Genomic DNA, 26,834 nt, shown 5'->3' on the forward strand with positions numbered 1-26,834 from the left:
GGCTCTGAGGGCATCTGTAATTTTCTGGGATCTACTGAATGGGGTATACCAAACTGGAGCTGTGGGGAATGATATGTCAAGCACTTTCCCATTTCTGTCCATCACCTTGAGAAGATTAGGGCTCCTGATGTAGTGGAATGGCTCCATCACTGTGTGGATGGAGTGTGCTTTCATCCCAAGGGGAAGGAGAGAGCATTGCTAGGAGAGCAAAGACTTCCACCCTGAGACAACAACAAGTAGCAGAGCCAGGGTCCCACCTGTAGGATATTATAGGAGAAGGGAGGGAGGAAGCTCTTTGCTTCAGACAGAAGGACAGGACTAAGTTACAACAGCAAAGACACGTTGGTTCAACTGGGCCAGGAAGCTCAAACATAAGGAACAAGGGTAATTAATTTCTTCAGCAGAGCTCTGAGAGTTTACAATAAACTCTCAAACTCTCAGACAAGCAGACACGAAAACGTGTGCTGAATTCTTTGATTTGTCCTGAATTCTCAGATTCTGAAAGAAGGCAGCATTGATCACATCCTCAGAGAGAGCAGCCTGATGGAAATGAGCACTGCTGCGTGTTCTTCTGGCCAAGAGGACGGTGTGCAGCACATCAGGGCTTGGCACGTGGCAGAAGGTCAGAGCTGATTTTGAGAACCCAGCAACAACAGAGTCATCATGGACACAGGTGCTTCCTGGATTGATCTTGCAGTTTGGCTGGTTCCAGTTAAATGTGAAGCAGCTGTGGCCCCTTATCTGCTCAAGTCCCTGGAATCCATCTGAGGGGAAACTTTCTCCCATCTCCTCCTCTCTCCCAACCCCAAGCACGCAGCTCTGTTTTCTGAAGACAGAGGGGAGCAGGGACAGCCAGTTGGCAGAACTCCACCAAAAAAAAAAAAAAAGTTGCCTTTCTTATCTCAGGGCAAAGCAATGAGCTATTGATTCAGCCACTAATTTTCCAATGCCTTTATTTGGGGACAAGGACGGCAGCCAGCAAAATAAGAAGGAAATATGAACGCTGCTGAAGGCTGTCACGCAAACAGATTCAGGACTCTTTCCCTAAGGCAACAAAATGAACAAATGAGGCCAATGTGAGACTAAGTTCTCAAGCGTTTATGGCATTGTTCTGCCATATGAACAATGATGAATACAACAGGGTTTCTTTTACAGAAAGGGATCGAGCTTTAAAGAAGGTGTTTTCAACAGTCAGCTGGTGGAATTCTGGAAGAGGCACAGCAAGGTCAACACTGGGCCACCAGGCAGGTCAACAGGAGGAGCCAGGAGATTTCAGAAATCCAATCAGTGAGAGTTCCCAAATAGCTCCACACCAGCTAAATGTACTTTATATAAACTCTTCTTTGCCAGATCACTGATTGTGGAGCCATCAAACTCCTCCATGTCTTGGCTATCTCTTCTAGCCAGACAAGATCTCACTTTATTTTTCCCCAGTACCTTAGGAAAGGGAGGATTTGGCTCAAATTTGTGCTTGTCACTAAACAACAGAAATGTGAGACTCTAGGTATTCAGTTTGGTTGGCTTAAAGAGCAGCCATTTCACAACCCATGCTTAGCATTTTGGACAGAGGAAGCCAACAATCTTCTGGCTTTACCCAGTCTGTGTGCAACTGAAAGCATAAACAGCTTTGGTCTTTGTCCTGTTTCATTCTTCTTTTTTTTTTTTGATACACAGGAACGCTGCTAGTTATTTTCTGAAGAAGGCATTCTCTTGTCCTTTCTAAAACTGAAATGGATGGCAGAGTTTAAACACCATACCAGATTACACTCCACTTATTCATGGTAATGCTGCTTAGCTATTGTTGAACAATCAAGATCAGACTATTAATCATGTCAATAATAGTAATAATCATACTGTTCTAGGAACAGAGAGATTGAAGAGAAAGACTATTTGCTGTTTTGGCAAGGCAGCACTGGTAGTAAGTAGGACATAGCATGAGTGTTTTGCTGAACTTACTTTCATATAATGGGGCTTCTTACTTAACCTGAGAAAAATTGTCCTGCAAATCACTGTCAAGGAATCATTGATATTCATCCAAAACCAGCCTCAATTTCAATCTGATATACTTTCAAATATTCCTATGTGCCAGCTCAAACTGTTCCTCTTCATTCTTCTGCATACAATCTGTCCACAACACTCCTTTTCTTGAATTCCCTTTGCCAAAACATAAGCATGCAGCTGCTTCAGTTTTTTTTCCAACCCTTGCATTTTTTCCATGTGCTGTCCACCCCCCCAAACTCTACGTTAGAATCCAGCTGATCTTCCCTGAACACTGTCCAATTTTTCAACTGTCAATGCCAGAATGCAATGCAGTGGGCTTGACTCCCTTACACAACTTATTTGGAAGCAAACCAGAAATGTCTCTTTTGGGCTTCAGCACAGGAGAGAAATACCTCTTTATGTATGGCTCCACAACAATCAAGATGAAAACACCTGCACCTCTGTAACCCATACAACAATTTCTGCTTTGCAAGCAGCTCAAAATTCATTGAGCTTCTATTTGTTTATTCTATGTATACATTTTGTTACTACAGTCACTATAGCAAAATGGTTCTTCTTCTGGGCCTTTCAATTGTTTTTATTTCATCTTTTAAAAAGGGAAGAGTAAAAAAAGGAAGGCTAGACAAAAATGCAAAGTTCCTTAAGACTCTCAATTACAGCAACATGACCTAAACAACACAACAATTATTAAGTTGTTGTGCTATCAAGTTTTGTCATACTGTGTTTGGCTAGACTGTCTTTTGCAGCTTGCCCAGAAATGTTAAAATACAAGCTATTCCAAAAAAACCAAAAAAAAGGGGCAGAATGGTTTGCAGCAGCCTCCTCATTCCTAAAGGGGAGCTCCAAGCACTTCTGACAGCTACAGCCCAGTTACAGGACAATGACAATACAGTCCCTGGTGTGGAGTTCTGAGAGTCTTTGTTTCTTCTAAAGGCTGCTTCCTGTGAATATATTTAAATGCTCTCTATTCACAGTTTCTATAGCTTTCTGCTGTTTCTGCATCTTGAGTAATTCAGTCTAGTGGCAACTCTGGACTTTTTTACCATGCAATTTATTTTTCCTTCTTCATTCTCATCTAGAACAGGCAGCTCTACCTTATCATCAGACCATAGGAAAATTCACAGAGCATCTAATCTTTAGGGGGTGCAACCATGTGCTCTCTTTTGACTCCATCCAGTATTCCTGCACAGTAGTTTACCCTTTAATAAAGTTTTCAATGTTCAATGTTCAGAGCAGACCCCACTGGAATTAGGGTTCTAGTCCAGGCAAACCTGCCCAACATAATGTTCTGGAGCTGGGAACAGAAGTTACCCAGTGTGGGACCATTCAGCTGAGGACACACACATCCATCTAGGCAGAGTTCAAACCCTCTTGCTTTCAGGTATGTTTCCCAAAGGAACTGAGAATTTTAGGGAAGACATCATGAACAGGAGACTCTGCTGCCAAGGTAGGGGAATGCAGAGAGGTGCCCCACTCTGCAAATAAGTCAACATTAAGCACTGGCTTTGAGTCAAGTTTCCTGCCCCATCCTTTATTTCAAGTCTGTGATGATGTGTACAGACAAAGCCTAACACCAGAGAGCAGAGACTATTCTTGGACTTCTCTCACACTACTGCATCTTTAGTTCTTCTCCAGGGCTCACAACAGCCAATAAATTAAGAGTTTCACAATTTTCAGTTGAAACACCTTTCATGGGAAGATGATACTTTCAGCTAAATGAAAATGGCTGAAGACAGTGTCTGCTTCCCTGAGTGGAAAGTTTCTTTGTCAGAAACAGAGGAATGATACACCTCAGCTGTTCTGCTATAGTTTGCTTGGTTTTTCTGTTTTGCTGTATTTTTTTTGGTTGGTTTTAGTAAAAAATTTCCAGCTCCAGCCTGTTACAGTGTTTACTGCTCTTCCCTGCACCATGTTGACTTTTCTCCCCCTGCCAAAGTGCTTCTTAAACCTCCTCTGAATATATGCTCTTCCTGGTGGTGTTTAACAGCCTTTTCTTCCTCTTTCCCCCATTGTTATTTAAGACGATGCTTTTATGGCTCAACAGATTCCAAGAAGCCTTTAGGATAAATGCTCTGTCAAAGAACACTTATGCACAGTTGAACCACATTATGTTCTATATGAATCACTGCGGATGTTTCCCAAACAAGGTTAGATCAGCCAGATTTTCCAACTAGATTACACACAGCTTTTTCAGACATGGCCTACTACCTCTGCCATTAATCCTCCTCATTGAGACTCACCTCGGTTTTGGACCATGTCATGTCTGCCCACCAGGGACAGGAGCGTGCTGCTAACACTTTCTCCTAATGAGGATAACAATCCCATGACAGAGTAGCCTTGGCCAAATTTTATCTGCAGAATGTAGGGGAAAGGCTGATTTTGCAAAGCTAGATGGTCTCTCACCATCCCTCATGGTTTTATTGTCTGTGATTTCTTCAGACAGAGACCTCATTTAAATGGCCAGGAAAAAGAAAAGTCTGCGGGATGAAGGAAGCCTGTTTCACCAGCTAAGGACAATTTTGTGCCATGTTTTATTTTATACTAATGAAGATTGCCAAGAGCCTCTTGATCAGTCCTTCTTGCCTGCTTTACTTGACCAGATAGATGGAGAAGCTCAGGGAATACTGAATTGCTCTCTACCTGCCCAAAACAGTTTCCAAGGTGCATCTGCTACATTAAATATGGTCCTTCAGGAAAAACTGAAATTCCACCTGAAGAGCAGCAGCCTGACAGAGAGGTCTGCAATGGAGAAGCAACAAAAACCCCCATGGAGAGCAAAAGGAAAAACAGCTCTGGGGGGAAATGAGCTGAAGGAGATGTTTCTTTAAAGAAACCATGGCACTTCTGAGCTGGTATAATGAAGCAGCTGTGATATAAATAATGTCCCCAAGTGGAAAAACCCCACAAAAACCCCAGCCATTCAGGCTCCATATGTTTCCAAACTCACACAATGGATGCTTTACAATGAACTTTTTGTCGGGAAATTGGGTGGGACAGGGAGGTTCCTCACCCACCTCCTATACTTAAGCAATAATCTTGCTTAGTCACAGAAAAAGGGGGAGAAGAAAGGAGAGAAAGTGATTAATAATCTGTGGGCAGCTGCTTACTTTCCAATTGGTTGTCCAGGAGGGGTGTGCTCCACTTCAAATCCTGCTTGTCTCAGTACATCAATCACAGTGTTGTTACCCAGGAAGTGACCTAAAATACAGGTAGAAAATAGCACTGTCAATCAAACTGCTACTCTCACTCTCTTGAGATCCTCCTGTTGGAACAGCAGGTTTGGGAGGCAAGGGTACCAAAAACTAGACCAGAGGAAGGGACAGCATACAGCCCAAACACTTCCTTCTTCCATCTTATTTACCCCTCCCTCCCCTCACATGGCCAAGGGACTGGGTGGATAATAGAAAACCTAGATGGGTTGCTAGTCTTGCCTTCCACCGTGGCCATTTTTAGTATGTACACTGATAAAATAAACTTCCAATATGGATATCAGAATGACCCTGCAGTGGCAAAAGGATATTACTAGGGCTTTAACTCATGAAATAGAACAACTTACAACCCTGGCCATCACTGTTCATGGACATTTGCTAATGAAGAGACTCTGAAGCTGCTGTACTGCATGTTCAGCACTTGTCTGACTAAAACCACAGTGATTCAGGAATTGCCTCATCAGCCATTCAGCCACCTGCACAGCAGGGCTGGGAGGAGCTGGGATGGTAACCTTATCTCTCCCAAAACATGAAGATTTAGTCCTGTAATTCAGGGCTCTTTGTTAGAAGTGTAAAGGTCACATTCCTATTCACAGAAGTAACAAAGAGCTCAGTAAGTACTGCCGCATGTACAGGCCTTGAAAGAGTTTACTTAAGGGAGTCCCATATACTTGAAGTCTGAACCAAATCCCACCAGAGTCAATGGGAGCCCTCAAAGGGCTTTGGGCACAGACTCAATAAGGCAGTGTAATCCAGCCAAAGCTTTCAACTTATTGTCAGAGTCCCACACTGTTTGCAAGAGGGGTTGGATATATAAAGGAAGGAAGCAAGAAGTCCACGAACAGGTTTATTAAAATCCATGTAGCACTGTAACCTGTCTCCAACTGCAGCCACGACTGACACTGAGGAAGGACAGAACGATCCTCCTGTTATATCCATTAGCTTCCAGCTCTGCAGGGCTGGGAGACCCCCATTTACACCCAGGCCATTGCATCTCACTGCCAGCACTGAGCAGACCAATTCACCAGGAATGTGCTCAAGCCTCCATGTGCCCTGTGCCATCTTGGAGCAGGGAGTTCCACCACGGTGCTGGGTGTGAGAACTCACTCCTCTGGTTTGCTGCTGATGCTGGGAGAGTGTGTGCTTGCCTTAAGCACAGTGAAAGTGTTTGCAGGAGATGTTTCTGACTGCCCGGCTCCACGGCAGAGCCAAATGCTTTGCACTGAAAACGCCAAGGCAGGCAAGACGTGCCTGAGTGCCTCTCCACGGACACCGCTGTGCGCAGCCACCAGCAGAGCCACCCTCGGGATTCTTCACCCACACTGCACAAAGTCCTGATGGATTTGAGAGCATTCAGCCCCCAGGATTTGCTCAGCCTGCATCTCTCTGCTCCCGCTGCCAACAAGGGCGCTAACTCGCCTCAGTTCTTGGAATGATACAGCTGTATGGCTTTGAGTGCAACTAGCAAGCGCTGGTAAGAGCTTTTAGCCAAAAGACATTTCTTTAAATGATTAAATGTACATTTGCAGAGCCCTAGTGTGTTCCAGGATTCCTCCACTTCCTTTTAACAAAATTCAAAATTTGATTTTCCCCTTACTAACTTGCTTAAAACAAAAGCCAAAGCAGCAAAGAACAGTCCCAAAAATGTGTTATACACCCTCAGAGATTCAAGAAATGAGACATTTGTGAATGATTAACTGGATTTGATCATATCCTGTTTTTTTATGCAGTGGCCAAGGCAAACAAAGGTCCCCATTCTGTCACTGGCAAAGTGACACTGAGGAACCAGAGTCAAAGGTATCAGGGTCCGAGACATTTCCGAGTCCACTCTATTTTCCCTGAACCAGAGTCTTAAATGCCAAAAGATTTTGTAATGTAAATAATTGTCCCGAATCCAGCAAATCTTTGACACCATGACAGCACAAGAGAAACCAAGTTTAACTCTTTTAAACCCATAGAAAAAAGTAACTATGCAAAAGCTCTGGCTCCTCATCCACACAATGGTAAGTCTGTCAACAATGTCAGCTCCTCAGCAGAGCCTGCAAGTCCCTTCAGGTGATGGATGAAGACCAAAAGGAGACTTCCTGGAGTTCTCATTCCTGCCCTCTGTGTGGATACCATGCTGAAAGCTGCCAGCCCCTGGGACTGGTGATCTGCTGTGCAGCATGGCAATAAGACTTGCGCTTTTAATTTTGCCTTTCCTAAGTGGAAGGAACACCAGCTTCCATTAAAAACCCCTCAACTTCATATTCCTGAATAAATTAAAATCATAATTACAAATTTCCATGTGAACATCATAGTTATTTCATTGTATGTCTACAAACCAATACATACGAAAATATTAGAGACCATTAAGCTCAACATCAGTGAAAAACATCAAATCCCTGCCTCTGGCTGCCCATATGTGCAAATGGAGTATGTAGGAATTGTTGTGTTTTTATTTCTAGATAGAAAATAAATGAGCTTTATAGATATATATGCGTGTGTGTGCATGTATGCTTTTGCTAAAAGATTTTAAAAATTTCTCTTCCTGGCCTGGGAAAAACCTCAAGAAAGTATAACTACCAAAAATTTAGTGCATCTAGAGACATATCAGACAGGTTAGAGAGACAGGGGAATGATCTTGCATTTGCATCACTATTCCCTCTTCGGTCTAAACCTGAATAAACCATTCCTAAAGCATTAACCAAATTTATCTTGACAGCTGATGAAAACTGGATCTGAGAGGTCAGAACATCAGCTGTCCTGGGAAATCTATGGAAGTGGAAAAGGAGAGAAAGCAGACATAAAAGATTTTCTAGATAGGGACCTGAAGAGAAAGTCTATACTTGGGCACGGGGATATGCAGAGCAGCCACCCGTAACAGATTAAAAAAGCCCAGGTGTGGATGCAATCCTTCCACCCTCTGAGGATAAGGAGGTACTCATGGGATTTGCTTGAAGACAAGACCCAGTGCTAAACACAGTCATTTTGTAGTTTGAACACAAATACAGTGGAGTGGTCAGTGTGGCTGCTGCACTTCAGAGGGGGGTTCTTATTAAACTTGATGAGGCCAAGATTATTCTCCTTTCGCTCATGTCTTGTTTTTTTGAGACAGAGGATCTGGAGACTGTGGAGGAACACATTATACAGTGTGGTTGCTAACATTAATCATAGACCTTCCGTCTCTGCTTTGCTTTTTTATTTTTAATTAAGAACTGTGCTTTGGACTACACAAAGCAGATCTATGTAATGTGTTTCCTTATCTCCCCAAGGTTTCATTTTTCACTGAAGAAAGAATAAACCATCAATTTGGGTTTTTTTACTAAAAAACATTTAAAAAAATACATGAAATACACATGGTTTCCTTAAAGCACGTCCATGCTCAAACACACCGCCGAAAGAATGCATTTTCTTCCTTTCTTAGTGGAATATCCTGAGGCAGAGAGAAAGACACTTCTCAGCCAGCTCTTGACAGCCATGTATTTTCTAATTGACCACATAAACTAAAGCTCTTCTTTTCCATTTCAGGCATCCTAGTGACCCTCATCAATAACCTAAGCATCAGGTTGCATCCCTCAAAAGTCAGATGAACTTGGGTGTTCCCTACACAGAAAAATTATAACCGTGTTTTGATGACAGAAGCAGAAAAAAAGTTTTTAAGCGAATGTTATGAACTTTATCTAGGTTTAGAGATCTACTACAAATTACTTTGTCTATTCGTTTCACAGTTCTTTGTTCCACGGCTTAGAAGGATAGTGGGGTACAAAGGAGCAGGAGATAATTCCCTCACAAAGGACCTCCATTGCCAGAGCCTTTGAAGTTGTGCTAAAAAAGCCTTGCTAGCCCATTAGCTGACACACAGCAGAAATCTGAACTGTTTCCATGCACACTACAAGCAGAGCTATTTTCTGCACAATTAGTCATAAAAAGGGCCAATGTAAACTGTGTCGGGAGGTCTCAATTCTTTACATTCTCCACACAGTGAATCAGACATTATGTATAACGTTTCGTTGCCATTTAGACCTTGGGCTGCTCTGCAATCAGGAGGCGGCAGCCTCTATTCTTCCTTCTCCCTCGATGCTGATTCTCAAGCCCCTTGGCAGCACCACGATGTTTATGGTAGGAAGGCTTCAGAAGAATTAGTGCAGGGAAAAATGCAAAGGGCTGAGAGTTGCCCCCTCACAGTTGGGGCAAATACTTTGCGGTTCCTTTGCCTGCTGCCTCCAAAACTGCATCTCCATTTCTCTTATTCTCACAATGGTCAAACTGAGTATTTTGGAAGCTGAATGATGAATTTGTTAAGATGAGGCTGTAGTAAGGAGCTACAGCAAACACTTCAGGCAATGACTTTTATCTGAATTTGCTAATTTCTCCACTATAGCATTCCAGTCTGACCCCGCGGTCTCTGGGAAACAGCAGGAATTTACTGGGAACCACATGCCACCCCACATTACTCTCTCCTGACATTACAGATGTCCCAGACCCATGACGGGGAACCAGTTTTGTGGATAAACCCTCCACATTTTTAATTCCCTTTTGCTCATTGTCCAGCACCTTTCTTTGCTAATAAATAACATGCTTTAAAAATTGGAGGCTCTTCAGCCTTTCCATGGTGACCCAGGTTTAAACCACTATCACTGCCACACAATTGCTCCTCTTTGTTCTTGAACCACTTTCTTCCTTAAAATCTCACTCTAGTGGTAAGGATGGTCTTGAATAAGTACCTTGAATGCACTTTGACAAGGAGCAAATGCTGGATTTGTGCAGATCTTGCTCAAGCACCGAGTACCCCTCTGATGTGAAGTGTCTTATCAAGGAAGGACACCAGGTAATGGATTAGGTGGGTGATATGCAGCACCTAGGCATGAATATAATGTTAGGAGTGCCTGAATATTTTGATTTTAAATTTTACTGCTAACACAAACAAAATTTGTGCTTGTGGGGATCCAACAGGGGAATTTTCTGGAAATGGCTTGAAGGACCCCAATCTACCCCAGTTAGTATGAAATAATGAGAGCCACACCATGCAGCCCTACCACGCCAGACCAGATCTAGCAAAAGCTCCCTAGAGGCTGGTATTCAGGTTTGAAACAAGAGCTCTGTGGGCTGTCCAAAGGAAAAGGGACTATCAAAGACCCCACCTTCCAGAAAAGTCTGTCACGCCAGGTTGCTGGCTTTTGCTCTGCTTCAAGACACGGTTTTGCACTTGGAAATAGCAGCATTATGCAAAAAGCTGTGAAGGAGAGCTGGAGATGCAGGGAACGAGCTTTCCTCCTCCCCTGCTTGGCAGGAGTATCCGAGCCCAAAGCATGCTTTAAAAAATACTTTGCACAAGCCACGTGCAATGGTCTTGTAAAGCAGGCTTTCATCATAGACTCCTTACATCATGCCACCCCTTCTCCAAGCAGATGGAGAAATCATTTTCCCTCTCGTTTGATGTTGTTATTCTATGCAGTTGTGAGGAACTGACTCATAGCCACTTTTGGACAGTCACGGGAACCGGAGCAATAACACATGAAAGCCAAAGCGTGCAGCATTTCCAAGGTCCAGCAACCCTTCCATGGCTCCCCTTCATTCTTTTCTTGCATGTAATCACCTCTCTCTCCTCTCACCCGAGTGCACTTACAGAACAAGCTCTGGAGAAAGGCCACACCGTAGCTGGAGGGAGAATGGAGCGACCAGGGGCCAAAAGTTGAGGGGGTTATTCCAGATTGACGCCAGGCTAATAGAGCACAGATTTGTGCTTCCCTGGGGTGTCTCTGAGATCTGCAGTGCAATTCTATACTTGGAGCATCTCAATCTGAAGGACAGACAGATTCCCACAGACCTCTATTTCCTTGCTCCCCGCAAATATAATAAATTCCCCCCATGTCTCTCCGTTTCTGATCTTTCCTTCTGAGCAGCCCTCCTGTTAAAGGTATGGAGCTGTTGTTGAGGCACTCAAATGCCACACCATGGAAATCCTTCTCTAGAAGCAGCCTGGAGTGCAATGCACAGTCCTCAACAGGCTCAGCATGAGGTGGGACAGAGTTTACCAGTTTGGAACTGGCTCCTTGCTGGTACAGCGCTCTGTTTCCAGACTCGATGCAGGGCCATAATGTGAGCTCAGCAATTCAGTTCTCTGCTGTCTTCGAAGTCTTGGAGCATTTTCCCTAGCAGACTTGCCCTAAACATATGTGGGAAACAATAAAATGACTTTTTTTTTTTAAAAAAAAAAAGTTCAATTTTCTTCCAAGTCTAAACCAGCTGTTTCACTTGGGTTAAGAAAAACAACACAAGCAAGAGCTGAAGTGAGGTCACCTCCCAAGCATCTCCTCTGGCCTCTGTGTGAGTTTGTAGCTGCCTCAGACATTTCCAAATGAAGTGACTGGTCTATGCTAGTGAGTCTCACTGGAGAGGATGGCACCTCCACAGAGCAATTCATTCCAACATCTCAAATACCAGGTTTGGGAAGAACATGAGCCCCCTGTGCAAATCTCTCCCCATGGACCATGTGAGCATAAGGAGCTCCTTTAGCCTTGGTGTCTGTCAGACATGGCATGGTGGCCTGCCAAGCCACCCTGCAATTGCCCAAAAGCTCCTGAACACTGTACACAGCCCATCTTTCTTGCCCACCATTCCCTTTTCTGCCCTGTCCCCCACCTTTCTTGTCATGCCAGAGTTTGCATGGGACAAGGAGCTGTGTATGTTTGTGCTTTGGTTGGTTATAGGGCCATTTGGGCTATTTCATATTCTTGCTTCGCTTATGTGGCAGTTACGAGCAGTTTTCCACAGAGAGCAGGTCCAACAGAGGATGACTCTTTCAGTGTATCTTCTTAAAGAAAACATAGGATCCCTTGAGAATCAAACAACAAAGCCTGAAGATTTGAAGTGTTCATTCTGTAAAATGTATTGGTTATGTTTGCTGGTGTAAGAAATTTGTAGTAGGAAAATTGTGTGGGCAGGGTTGAAATAAAAGTTTCATTTACCTTGTCCCCAGTTTTTACTGTGAGTAAAGGCAGGGCTTGCTCAGTCTGAGATACTGCATGGAGGACAGTTATTGGCATTTTCCCCCCTAGCAGAATGCCATGACTAGATGTGATTTTCTTTTTTAATTGTTTTTATTTTATTTTTTTTAAGGTGCATGCTCCTCACTGAACTATATTGTTGGGAAAATAACCTTTCTACACGAGGTTGTGACTGGAGGTGTGTGCAGTCATGGAGCTGTGTGACAGGAAACATGCCTCTGTGTCCCTCATGGGATCCTCTCCAATGGACAGGCTCAATATACAAAATCTTGCGAACTTTACCAGGTCTAACACTGTGGCAGAAGAAAAGGAGACAAGTCTGAGGAAAATCTAGAGAAAACCCAGCATCTCTAAGAGTCTTCCTAGGGTGCTGGAGGCATCTTTGGGATCATCAGATCCCCCAAGTGCAGACAGTCTGGTGTGAAATGCGCTGTCTTAACATTCTTTGCTGGTTGTCATCAACGCCTCAAGCAGTGAGGAAATTGGTGAGGAAATGCAGCCTCTTTTTTTACCCAAGGTGCCTTATTAGTGCAGGTACAGCCTCGCTGAAGTAGACAACCCTCTCCCACCTGAACCACAATTATCAGCTCTTACCACGGAAGCTGCTGCCAGCCCCCTGGACAGCCGGCGCAGGGCAAGCAGCCTCCGAGAGAAGTGTTTCATATCCCATCGCAAATCCCCTGAGCCATCCCCAGCTAGTCTGGAATGCACATGGACCTGCTTGCCAAAGCCAGGCAAAGCTCGGGGTAGGGGGGAGAAACTAGATTCTGTAATTCCTGCCTCCTTTCTCAAGGAGGTAGCTGTGAACGTGGTACTAAAACACCTCAAGGACTGGGTGGAGTCTGAGCTCAGGGCAGCTTCGGGCCTTGGAAAGCTCCTCAGTCAGAGAAACAGCTTTTTGCATGCAGAGTATCTCTGATGAACTTGTGGAGGCATCTCTGAGGCCCAGCAAGGACTGGACCATGTGGGACCTCAGCTGTTCTCAGCACAAAGCCAGTGTTATGAAATGCAGCACCCTTGCCTGCCTTTGGTAAAGGCTTCTGGCAGGTAACAAGGTGCATTAAGTGCATTTTAAGCACTTAATGGTTTCTTATAGGAAATAAATACGGGTGAGGGCCATGGTCCATCACTACAGGCTCAGTAGCGAGCTGGACTGTTGAGTCTGTCCTTTTTTGGCCTCATGGATGCATTTGGCTCCTACAATATACTGTGTCCACAATGTAATCAAGCCTGGTGTGAAACAGCACTTCACTGTTTGCTTTGAACCTGCTTCCCCCAGTTCCTCTAGTTTGCACAAGACAGTTCTAAACTGAATTAAACAAAACTGTAGTCTTGCTCCAGTGTGAGATCAAACCATTCCAGGAAAGTTAGTTGGGGGCAATGTCTGTCGAATCTGTGAAATTACTTCAAAAGACTACAAGACAAGCTGTCATTTTCTGTTTGAAAAGCAGTTTGAAAACCACAAATCAAAGCTCCCAGTTGGCAGGACACGGATCCTTGCTTGTTCTTTCTGGTTCTGACCTCTCAGTCGATTATTCTATAGACTACACTGCTTTCTTCATCTACTCCAGGAGCCCCTTTCTGGTGGTTTATTTGGATTGGAGATGTCTTGTAAGTGAAAAACCTGGTGAAGCCTTAGCACAAAACACAGTGATTCCTCAGCAAATTGCCAGCCCCCTGGAGTTTATGGACACAGGACAAACTCCTTGCTGGAGGAGAGAGTACTGATGCTTCCTACCCTGCGGACACAGAAAAACAGAAACCATTTCACCAGACTTTCTAAAAAATGAAACTTCAAGGAAACCAAAACTGAGCCTCCTTAGTCAGGATTTTTTTATCTACAAAAAACTTCACATTGTTAAGACTGGTATGTGCTTTTCCCAGGAAAACCCAGCTGGCCACTGGATGTCACTGTTGTTGCAGAAAAACACCTCCAAAAGTTCACAAATGAGGCTGTGAGTACGGTGAGGTGTCACCCCAACCTGGAAATGGCCTTTTCTTCCAGGTTAATCAGCGAAGCGCTGGTAGCATCTGGAGGCTGCCTGGCCAGTGCAACACCTGGGGGCAGGACACCCTCAATAGTCTCCATCAGCAGCTGAGGGCAAGTCCTGTAGGGAGCTCATGGACCCTGATTCACCTGTGCCCAGGTGAGCGTCCCCTCCTCTTGCTGGATCCCCTCTGGTTTTGCTGAGACATGGCCCTGCTGAGCACAACACATCTGACCTGCTCTCCAGTTTGGACTCAACCCGTTCTCTTCTGCCATCCAGAGGAGCACACGGCAGCAGGCACGATTCCAAGCTTGCCCTTGATCATGGATTAAAAGCAATTACGTGCAGTGCTGCTCTGTGGTTTCAGCTGGCGCTGCTCTAAAGGCGCTTTGGCGCAGCTGCACCACTCACAAGGTTTGAGCTAATTGCTCCATCGAAAACTGCCTTGTGCTACGTAGATCATTTGCCACCTCCCAAGTTACACCAGGCATCTCCAAATCCATTCAAGCACACAGAGGAAACCTGCCCTAAACCACCATCCTCAGACTTAAAATTCAGCTAAGGATCCCTTTGCAGCATCATAATGAGTCTCTCCAGGGCAGGCAAGGGGTTTTTTTGAGGAGTGCTTTGAGGGCCTAGGCTGAGGTCCTTCCCACAGAGGGAAAGCATGAGAAATAAGCCCCAGGAGTCCACAAAACTCTCTCAGATTGGAGTCAGATACTGCTGCTGCGGCGTTCCAGGAGGTACAAACTGGAATTGTTTCCCACCTTACACTCCAAGCCCAAGGCTTGCTGCTTGATTCATGCCTGTCCTGACATTGGGAAGCAAACTCCCAAAACAGGGCAGATGAAACCAACAAACTCTTGCCCCTGAGGAGAAAAGGAAGGCAGGAACACACTGCAGACATTTGTTAAGCTGCTGAATATGGTATTACAAGACCCTGAGATACATGTCGTGTGGGAAGAGATCTAGAGCACTTACATCTGGAGCTCTGTCTCCTTTGAAATGCAAAGCATGCCAAAGATGTGGAATAATAGAAAATTGGGCTAGAAAGTACCCATTTTAGTCCATCTAAATGTCATAAAGCAGGATCAGCTCTCCCTGGGCATGATGGATCAGATCAGCTTTGACACTAAGGATTTTTATATAAATTAGAAAAAGGACCTCCAGAGGACATTTGACAGCACTAGGAGATTCCATGGCTGTGTCTTTTATTAATTACTTTTTCTCTCCTAAAAGCAAAACAGAAGAAAGAAATACTTTGTGAAGGATGGATAGTCCTTTGGCTAAAGGCCCTGTGGTGGAAGGAGGGGGAGTTTCCAGGCAGCAATGGCAAATGCTCTACTAGAAGGGTCAGTAAATCCTATCTGTCAGAGAGACCATCTGTGTAGTGGGAAAAGAACAGAACGTGGTCCTGCAGTATTGAGAGGTTCTCAGCTGCAAAGGTGCTGTATGAATATCCATCACAACCCAGCAGTGATGAACTTCATCCTGCAAATACTTCCATTTGTAAGCTACTCTGGGCATGCAAACAGTTGTATCAAGCCCCCACATCCTCATGGACAAAGGACATCTTGCTCAAAAATTTAGAATTTAATAGACTAAAAGTCTTGGAAAGCTGTACTCCTCGAGTACTAATTTGCATATGCTATGTCTATGGAGAAGTTCTTCTCATTACAAATTTACTCCCAATTAGACTATCAAATGTGTCTCTACATTCCACTGATCACTAGTTATTTTTGTGAGTTTCACCCACACAGATCTATTCTCAGCCACATGGCCAAACATCCTGACTAATTTCAATTTAGGGTTTTTTTTCTATATAAATACACAGAATTTCTATATACATCCATGCTTTGAGCAAGCAGAAATATTTGATTTGAGTCCCCACTGCAGCACTCTGGTTTTACACTGGTATAAACAGTAGTGGTTTCCACTGTTATCTCCTGCTGCCTGGCTGTTAACGCTGGGGAAAAGGAGCAACAATGAAGGCAAGCACAATTTATCTGAACATCCCCTCATACTACTGGCCCAGGGAGCAGACTTCTAGTGAAACCAAAGAGAGGGAGATTCAGTGCTCCTGTGAAGTTTTCCTGACACAGCTGTCCACTCTGACACATGATCACATTCAAAAGCTGAGTAAGTTATTATGGAAGTTCAGAAACCTCAAAATATACACAACAGATTTTGAAAAACATTGTGGTTGTGTGGCTTCGAGCGTGCTTGAGGAACATGTTAAAATCCAAACAAACAATCCCCGCCTTCACCCCTTTCTGTTAACACACGAGTGTGTGAGCACATCACCAAGCTTGCAATTTGTAGCTCTGTTATTCACAGCCTTCATTAAAGAATAACAGCCTCTGTTTGAGTATCACGAGGCAAAATTGTTCGCACATGTGGACCAAACAGACACACCAAGGCTGCACCCTTATGGTTTGTGAGTGACAGGCTTAATAAGATTACGCTTGATCTTTCTCTTAATAAAGCTGGATGACATTCAAGCAAAGCCTGGGGTTTTTTTAAAGGTACATTAAAGGAACCCAGAGTTTGGCACAGCTGGAAGCCTGAACCATCGAACAAAACTTGGCACTGCCAGCATTCCCTTACGCTCTCAGACCTCACATAATGAATATTTATTATCTATATATACAGACACGCACATATATTAAATACCTATCATTAGCTGGTCAAGGTCAATGCTCTGGGTAACAGAGCTGGATGTAATACCAAGAATGATGATGGCTATTTTTTTTTTTCCTTGTGTTACGAATCACACAAATTAAGCAACCCACAGTTTATAGAGTCTGCAACATGATGGACTGCTTTTAAACCACACATACCGAAGGGAAGGAGAACAACTCCAAGAAATTACAAAAGCAAAAGAGAAGTGTCATCACCTTACTGTTTAAACCTGAACACAGCAGAACATGGAGACTCCTGCTTAACTTTAGTAACACCAGCAGCCTCAGCTGGCTCCAGGGAAGCAGTCATTTGCTTGAGATAAGTCAGGGCTCGTGTGTTTTGAAGCTTTATGGGTTAGAAGCTAAATAGTCTTAGCTGAGTCACACTGATTTAAACCATCACTGCAACTGGCCCAAAGATTACAAAAGACAGTTCACAAAGAAATCTCTGAGAGGAAGAGGAATCACTGAATTTTTACTGGGGAAAAAAGATATATATACAAAAGAAAAATAATGCCTCCCCAACTAAGACTTTACTTTTGGAAAAGGAAAGCTTCCTTAAGGACAGACTGAACATTCACATGTTCTCTTTCCCTCATCTCTGTTGGCTATGCCCTCAAGCTGAATGTCTCTATATTAAGTATCAACCCCACAGATAAATCAGTGGATCTGAGGATTAAACAGAGCTCATGATGGAGCTGGTATCTAGATGTACACGGGGTGGGGATAGTTTAGACTCTCTAATTTATCTGCCAAAAAACCATCTTTTTTTTGATAGCCAAAATACTTCCCAAATTACATTATCTGAGGAATACTGATGAGAAATTTTAAGAGTACTGGAATACTGTCCTTTGCTGTTCCCAACACAAAAGTTTTTAAAAAATCACTATTTTATTTCAAAGCACGCAGCAATGATTTACTGAAATGGAATATGTGTACATGTAATTTCAAAAAGAACACAAACATGGGCATTAAATTAAACACTCTGCGGAGCCTGAATTTTCTTCCAGGCTTTTGTTTTGGTGAGAAAATGAAAACGTTTTTGTTCGGCATTGACCCAATATAACTTTTCCTTCAATCATCTGGTTCAGCCGACAAAACAAGACATAAATCATTTCCCCTGCTCTAGACTGAGTCCAGGTCTTGTTAATGTGGATGAATTCCTGATCCTCGGCATCTCTCTTTTTCTTGACATCTACGTGCAGTACTTTAAAGCCTGAACATGGTGGTGGGACCTTCCCTGGCTGCTAAAGTCATATCCACAGACAAGAGGTTCAGAGCCAAAATACCTCTTTGCAGAGTTCCATCTTCTTCCCTTAAAGTCAGTCATGAGACTTCCATTGAATCCAAGGGAGCTGATCAGAGATTTATGCTACGGAAAAGTACACAAGGAAACTGTGCTTCCTTCTGTCTTCAACTCATGGCACTCAATTTGCTTCTGGGGCTGCAAACCTGTCCAGTCTAGCTATTTACTTTCATTTACAATGCTTAAAAGGTTCTCCTTGTGTGCAACCTGGTCAGAAGCTCACTGAAATCAATGAAAAATGCCTAGAAGGCATCTCCTGTGCAACCTGGGGTCCTAACTTCCAGTCGGTTTGAAGACACCAGAGCTCCAGAGCACTGAGAACACACAATTACAAGTAAGCAGAACGTGATCAGCAGAAAAGATCCTCTTGCCTAAAGAGAGGCCCATGTCACTAAGTAAAAGCACCAAGACAATATGCCTTCCTGAAGGAATCCAGCCCATAATTATCCAGTTAAATAATTACCTTCCTTTCACTGGATGAAATGGAGATAATCCTGGCTGAAATAAGAAATTCATGGCTGGCTCTATTGGCATTTTTGTATCCAAACCCTGCGGAACTTTTAATTCAACTGAACTCCACATATAAAGCTCTCACACTATATTTTGGCTGACTATTCTGGGCTATTATATAAGCCCTTTGGCACTGGCCTATCCCAGATTTCCCCCAACCTCCACACTTTTTGTCACAGCCAACTTTCTGCAGGAAACAAACCACTTTTCATTGAGACCAATTAGCTCAAGAACGTCAAAAGAAAAAAAAAATCAAAAGGCTTTGGGTCAGTGACAAGAGCAATAGAGAGGCCATGAAAATGAAAGGGACTCGTTCTGAAAATGTTTTTGACTATGTCAGAGCCAATTCCCAATGGAAGGAAACAAGAAAAACATTCCTTGAGAGATTCAAGATCTGTCATGAATTCCCGAGGCACATTAAGAAGTCTCACTCTCCCCTCTGCCTCTCATTCCTTTCCGAGGTACATCATGCGGCTCCAGAAGGAGGATTGTAAGTTTGTACATCACCCACCCATTATCATACAGAGGTTGGTAAGAGATCAGTACAGTGGTCCCAGATATCCGAAGTCACAATGAACCAAGGATTAGAGAATCCTACAATAATGTTCCACAGTTTGTCATATTTTGGGGTGATAAGACAATAGAAATCAAAATTCTGTTTGATAATATTTTCTTTGTGGATGAGATACTGGGACTCCTTCTCTCAAGAAACACTCACTTGGATTCCCTGCAAAGTAACTGATTTGTGCTTCTGCTGCTCCATCCTTAAAAGAAACATAATCCATTTTCCTCCCAGAAGGACATATTTGTCCCATTACGTGCCTGTATATTGATAAATTTGGTGATGACTGAACTTTGGAATGAACTTCAGGATACTGCAACCTCTGTCTTTCCCACCATCACCACAATGCTCACCACTGACTCCATGTTGAGGATAAGAAGCCCCACCAGAGCAGCAGACACCTCTTTTTTCCAGACTTGGAGACATCATACTCACAGACTTGTCAGTATTAGAACCAAAGCTCACCTTTCAAGCTGTTTGAAGTATGAATTCAAAGGATTACTAAATATCAGTCTTAGAAGGCATAAGGCTTCTATAGGGGGAAAAACATCACTGGTTTCCAGCTGAGCTTTATTTAATGACAAGACTTTGCACTTCCTAATCTGTTTGGAAAATAAATGCCACATGGCATCTTAATATACTGAGCAAGGGACAGTCAGGCTCCCAGCAAATAATTCATAATGACAACTTTTGGGTTAGATTTTATGACGCTCTTTGTAGGACAATGCCACGAGTTGGTCTTGAGTATTTCACCATGAGAACAAAATATTCCTCCTGACATCTAGCTCTGTGTTCATGGGTTCATTTTTTCTGATGATTAATTCTGAGTTCACGAAGAGTGTGTTCAAGATTACACGGATTCATATTCAGTTGACCATATCTGAGAGGATTATTTTAGTGTGCCCCAGTTTATGGCCCATGAAACATGATCCCTCTTGTCTCTCCTTGTCTCTCACTCTGCCAGCAGTATTATTCTACCAACCAGTGCTGGGAACTCCTATTATCAGTATAAAAGCAGAAAACAGCTATTTTTCTCTATGAGAACCAGCTCTCATTCAGCCCCTTACACTTGCTCTACTCTCAGTGCCAGCAGCCAAGCAGAAGACATTAAAATATCAAAAAGTTTTGAAGGAAACGCCCTTAAGAATAAATCTACATTTCAGTTTTGCCACAGTCTTGATCATTTTTGGTGCATCTAGCACATATTACTGCTGTTACTAGTGATACTAACCTGAACAAGATGAAACACAGCGGAAACACCCCAATGCAACCTAAAGCCATTGTTTGTGTCTCTGAAGAGCTGTGACACACACGGATTACCCTGGAAGGTGTTTCCATCTCTACCCAAGAGACTGGTGCTGGCAGCTCAGCACAGATCCTGGCATACAGCAGGCAGATGTGCTGTCTAATAGTTTTGGCAACTTCTGACTATCTTTCCTATCATGGCATCGTTATCTTGAGCTGACTGCCAGCTGGCCTGAACAGTGCTGGATACATGAAACGCAGAGAAGCTTTCAACTGACAACACCCTGTAAATTGTACATAGCACTGTTATTTCATGTGCAGCCCCCAAAGATCTAAGAGCAGCTTAAGGACAGAAATCAGGTCCAAAGCTGTGACCCTTACTTAACAAGTGTGAGCTAATTAGAAAGCTGTCCCACTGAAATAAGCAGAGTTCCTCGAAGAAGTCTGTTTAATGCGCAGCCGCACAATTTAAAAAATGAAAATAAAAGAACTACTTGCACTGGGGTTGTTTCTCAAAGCCGCAGTTCTACTATATCCCCTTGGCGCTGTACCAAAGTAACAGAAACATGGAGCATTGCTATTCAAGAAACCCCATTCCTGGTCAGTAACACAGTTACTTTGGAACCAACAAATAATTGTTTCTCCAGATCTTCAGGCAACCTACAATACACTTACGTTTTGGTAAGTGGCCTAAGTTCCCACAACTCAATAGCTGAACCAGAACTTCTGCTGCACACAACCTCACCTGAACCAACAGGCAACGCAACTTGCTCGTGAGAAAGAGTAGGATTTGAACTAAAACCTTTTAAGTAAAATCCCTACAGCAATGAGCCATATTAAGCTACTGTTTTTCAGTATCATTATGGCTGTGACCAGAGCTGCTGGGGTTTTGTGTTGGTGTTATCGTGCATCCCTTCCCTCACGTGTCAGTGCGACGGCTCGCAGAAAGCAGAGGTTACATACACCGTTCTATTGGAACAGAGAGCGCCTTTCACAGCCCCTCAGCAATTTTATTTTCCTTTGACTGATGCTGTCAACACATTATCTGAAATCTGCCTCGAGCACAAGGGCTCGGGGAGAGTGTTTGCACTGCACTTGTGTGTTACACTACACCCTGCTCGGGCACACTCTGCCCATCACTCACTGAGCCCACTTTCTGATCACTTGACTGCCAATTCGACAAAGCCCAACTCCAGCCCTCTCTGAGCACACAACACAGTCAAAGAAGGAAAGACAGCCTTTTTCATCTCAGTTTTCAGCTGAAAGTCAATGACTTGCGTGGTTATTGGTCCTTTTTTGAAAATAGAGCTTTTCTGTAAATACCATGCTTGTGGGAAAGATCAGAACCCACATTTTTTTTCACTCATTTTGGGGAACTTCAAAATGCAGCCTGCAGAACGCTTCTTTTACAGAGAGAAGTGAGACTATCTTTCAGTAACTAATAAATACAGCACATTCGCTTTACCAAAAGATCCTGAGTACAGTACTGCCATGCAGTAGCAAATCAAGCTTCCTTTTTGTTCTAGTCTCTGAACATCATTACTGTAGTTGATACATTCATGAAATCTCTTAGCTGATCACAGAAAAGAAAGCACACCTTAATACTGACTAGCTTACAATCTATGACAGTGAACAGCAAGGTATACTCTGTGCATCTGGAATTGCAGTGGAAATGCATCTCATTCAATTTTCCAGGAAAGAATTTGGCCGGGACATCAGAGCAGAGAGTCTCTCTGCTAAGCCTGCTGCTGGAGCATTAGTCACAGCAACCCCTGCCCAAGGCTTGTGAGTCACCACCAAAGAGAGGAGGGACCTCACTATCCCCTGACAGTGCATGGGGGGACGGCCAGTAAAGATGTACAAGGTAAAGAATGACTCCTGAGCTGCCAAGAGCTCCACCAGCACTTGGTTTTCCCTGCCATGGCTTCCTTCCATCTGTGGCTTGTGCCAACTGAGAGCAGTTAATGAGCAGCATGGAAGAGATCTGCCAGTCCGTGGCACTGCAGTGGCCGAAGTGAGACACAAGGACAGGACTGCCACAACAAGGATTGGTTTCTTTTCCACTGCTGAGCTCCTTTTCTGTAACACTGCTTTGCTTTATTCAGCATCCAATACCTGGGTCCTGAAAACTAATAACACTAAGAATTCCACATCCACACAAATGCAGATGTGCTATACACACAGATACAACAAGCATGTATATATTTTTCTGTAGAGGAAGTATGGTATTTATGCTTTATAAGATGAACAAGGAGAAGAGAAAACCAAGAATTCTGGGCTATTGCCCAAACCACACAGCTTTGAAATCAGCGGTGCACTGAAAGAAAAACCCACACAACACAAAAACCCCTACGCTTTCTTCCAAGAAAAGTGTCTAAGTTTTCCAATTTGTTTATGACTGATGTCTACCCACAAGAGACTGCATTCCAGGCTGGATGAGACTGGACTGGCATACAACACCAAAAACCTCTCCTTCCTGAACTGGGGAACAATATCTTAAGTGTTTGTACACGGAGGCAGACCTGGTGTTGCAGAACTTTTTCCCCAAACTGTTCTATCTGCTTTTAATTTCCAATGAATCAGCAAACACATCTGTAGGCTACTACTCTTCCAGACCAATGCTCTTTATTTTTTTATTCTCAGAACTCATCTCTCTTTTCCTGACACCTGCTCACTGCTCCCTCTGAAATACAGTCCAGAAGTATTCAAGTACTCAGAGGTGATTCAAGTTTCTTTCTCTAGAAGTCTCTTCCTAGCTCTGACTTTAATTAAATTGTATTATATGTGATGTAGAAACAAGTGAAGTTGAAAATATAGTCATTAAGGTAACTTGACTCCCTAACAGAGAAAGACAGGATCTACAACAATCTCCAAATGCTGAATGTAGGTGAGAAATGTGATACAGCTCTGCACAGAAACAATATCCAGATGATAAAAGTACAACTGCAATATATCCCTAATTGCCCCAATCTTTAAGTAGTATCTAAGAGTCTGTACTAGCATTAGTGTCATTTCTCTGGAAAGCTCAGTTATTGCCTACCACAATGGAAACAATCTTCAGTATCAGCTACATCTTTGCTCAGCTTTGAGCCAAGGAATCGCTTTGGTGAATCCTCCCTAAGTCCCAGATCTGTTGAGGTACTGAAAATAGACTTAAATTGCAAACACTATCACTTCCCACTTCCAGACTGCAGGCGCCAGCCCAGAGGCTGGGTTTGGAAAAAGCCTGGTCTGTACCCCAGGAGCTCTGAGGGACCATCACCTACTCCTCACATCCCACTACTGTTTTCAGCTTAAAGCCATCAGGGAGTTGTTCTTCCTCTGAGCCAACACCAGAGGTGTGCTGGAGTGTCAGGGCAGAGACAAGCTCCTGCTAATGGCTTGTTCTTTCTCCTGGGCTTGGCTGATGATGCTACTGCAAACTCTTCTTTGGTTGGGATGCCAGGGCCAGGTTGCTTCTGAAGAAATGACCTGGCCTTCACCTGCCAGTCATTGCTGGGGTCATTGCCCAAGACCTTGCAGTCTCCAGATCAGAGGCGGGACTTGCTGGTGGGGAGGTCTCCATGGCAGGACAGAAGCACTAGGTATCTCCCTGCTACCCTCCTTAATGCAGTCTTCAAACATTACTGTGCCATTCATGTTTGTTTTTTTACAGCAGAGGCAGGAAATGAACTATCCTCATTTACCCAAAGCATAAAGAAGCTAAAAACGTGGCCCAGGACCAACAGGTGCCCAGTAGGCAGGAGTAGGAACACAGATCTGCTGAGACTGATGGCCTGAGCTCTCAGAGGATGCTCTGCACGCTCAGATGAAGCATGGCCTGATAACATTATGTATGACCATTTCCCTGCTTAGGCGGGGGCCTTTCATCTCTGAGACTTCACAGCTCTTGCTGTCCTGTGTTTAACCTTGAGCTAAGCAGATAATTTATGACCATACCAATTCCAAAAGAGAAAAGGAAAAGCTGCAGTACTATACTTGAAGTGAAGTCTGGCAAGACGTCCTGCTCTCTCTCCACAAGTACTTTATGGCAAAGCCTGAAACGGTTTCCCGGGATGTAGTATATCTGGCATGAATCCCTGCCAGGCAAAAATCTTGTCTTGTTTAATTAGCTCTCACAAATTTTCACCATCCAGCTTTCTCACTGAGGTCTGAACCACAGATCCTGCTGTCCAGACACCACGGGGAGTGAGACACCACGTCCAAGGCCACTGCTGGTGGCCTGGCTGTGAAAATGCCTGATGGAAACTCATCTCATTAAACTTTCGAAAGATGGATGCTCTGGCATTGGACCAGCTCCGAGTTCTCAGCTGGAGTTTCTGCTGGCCTCCAACTCTCTCTTTGTAATATTCTAGGGTTTTCCTGCTGGAAAATGACTTGTAAGAATGCTCTCCAGTGCCAGGGTTTGGAAACAGAGCTGTTTCCAGCATTCCCAAATCCTGGGATGCTCAGAGCTGATGTGCTGACTCAGATCACTCGAGACAAGCAAGTTAGTGAAAAGTTCAATCCAGTGGTAATGAGATCTGGTGGAATTAGACATCTGTATGATTTATTCTGTGTTTTGTAATCAGCATAGAGTGTTAATGTCATCCATTTGCTCCCAAACCTTGGCCTGGAAAAGAGCAAGGCCAGTCAAAGCAAATGGCTGCAAACCTTCTAATGTCAGCTTCTTTGTGAAATGAGTGGTTCCAGATCTCTGCAGAGTTGCCTGGCAGTTTAATCCTATCCTCTCAATTAGTATTTCTTATCCCTATTGATTATTAATCGGTTCAGCCACATGATGTTTCCCAGCTCCCCGCTAGAGACACTGACATTTTTTATCAAGCATATCAGCCAAACTTAACCCAACAGGTGTTGAAATGAAAGCTGTGATCAGGAAATATGGACATTTTGTGAAAAATTCACCAAGTTCAAAGGCTTTTGAAGATTCACTGACAGTAAATGATAGGATTTGGTGGATCCAAAAATCATCAGGGTTTTCCAGGGCCCCCTGCCTTCTCAGTTGCCTTCTGCACACCACGGAATTTTCACCAATAATTCCTGGCAAACATGTTCTTTTCTCCTGAGCTCTGTGGTCTCCATTACACAGCTTTTTCAAGGCCCAATCTGTCATGTTTATAACCCAGAGAGAATGTGCGATGGAGCAAGAAAGCTTATGGCTGTGGTAATCTGGAAAGCCCTCTGGCACACAGCAAAACACCAGGGGAGTAACACAACACCAGGGCTTGCCACAAGCGTACAAGAAGCTGGATGTGTCTGTGCATCAGGGAGTTGAGACTTTGCTTTGTTTCCTGCAACTCAGTTGGAACAAGAGCTCTTCAAAGGACATCTTCTTTCTCTTCAGTTTTCATAGCAAGGCAAAGTTATCGCTGAATGACAATCCCTCCAGCTACTCAACGGGCTTGTCTTCTCCATCAAGGCAAAGATTTGGGGCTTCTGAGGTGATTTATCTTATTTCTTTAACTGAATCCTACAAGTCATGGCCCAGTTTATGATACAAAAACTTTTATTTTCCCCCCATACTGCTTATGATCAAGCGGGAATCTTTCCCTGTTCCTGCCTGTACCGTTAGATATTTCCCTTGGATTTTTTTTTCAAACTGTGTCCAGCACTTTCATAGGAAAAGAACGACTGCTAAAAAATCCATTAGCATGGTTTGGCCAGAGTCCAAAATTTCAGCTACCAAGAATGTTAAATCCTCCATCTGTTTGCTAGTTAGATAATGTTACCTTTGAGCTTTCCTTTGGCTGCTAAAGACACTTTATCTGCCTTAAATGTTGCAGAAAATTACACTTCACGTCAAAGCCTGTGTGCTATTAAAAAAGGTGGGGGAGGAAAGGTTCTTGCCATAAATTTCCACCTTTAGTTCCTCCTAGCTCTTGGTACATTCAGACACAGAGGAGTCCCGAGCTGAGTGTAATCATACTAATGACCTGGATAATTGATGGTGAATGATGGATATGTTGAGCTAGACTCTAATCCACTCTTAAATATTTGCTTGACTTTTTGAAAATCAAGGGAATACCCCAAAGGGAAGGAAGTTCTTTCACTCAGGAGAAGCTAAGCAGCCACGGGGTGCTCAAGTGAACATTTGGCTAAGACATTACTCCGTGCCTCAGCTGGGGATGCAGCCTGGGCAGCGAGGCCCAGCTCCCTCCTCAGGGCCAAGTCCTGGCTGTAACATCCATCAGACACCTCCAGGGAGAGGTGACTCAACCCTTTCACTGACGTGATCCCACTGAGGGCAGGCCAGGAGGTGCGCTTGAACAATCCCTGCCTCCACCATTTATCTCCTCACTTCTCATTACAGCTGATGGGACACACAGCCAGCCACCTTCTCCCT

At 43.7% G+C, this 26,834-nt stretch overlaps 1 protein-coding gene across 1 annotated transcript in view; it reads right to left on the reverse strand.

Moving 5' to 3' along the window:
* The window catches only part of TRABD2B (TraB domain containing 2B), a 267,512-nt gene that overhangs the window by 39,252 nt on the left and 201,426 nt on the right, over window positions 1-26,834 (reverse strand). Inside the window, exon 5 of the mRNA XM_032118096.1 lies at window positions 5,109-5,199. Within this exon, the coding sequence (XP_031973987.1) occupies window positions 5,109-5,199 (91 nt within the window). The remainder of the gene's footprint in view (window positions 1-5,108; window positions 5,200-26,834) is intronic.

Source organism: Corvus moneduloides, chromosome 9 (genome assembly GCF_009650955.1).
Source record: "Corvus moneduloides isolate bCorMon1 chromosome 9, bCorMon1.pri, whole genome shotgun sequence".
NCBI classification, from domain to species: Eukaryota; Metazoa; Chordata; class Aves; order Passeriformes; family Corvidae; genus Corvus; species Corvus moneduloides.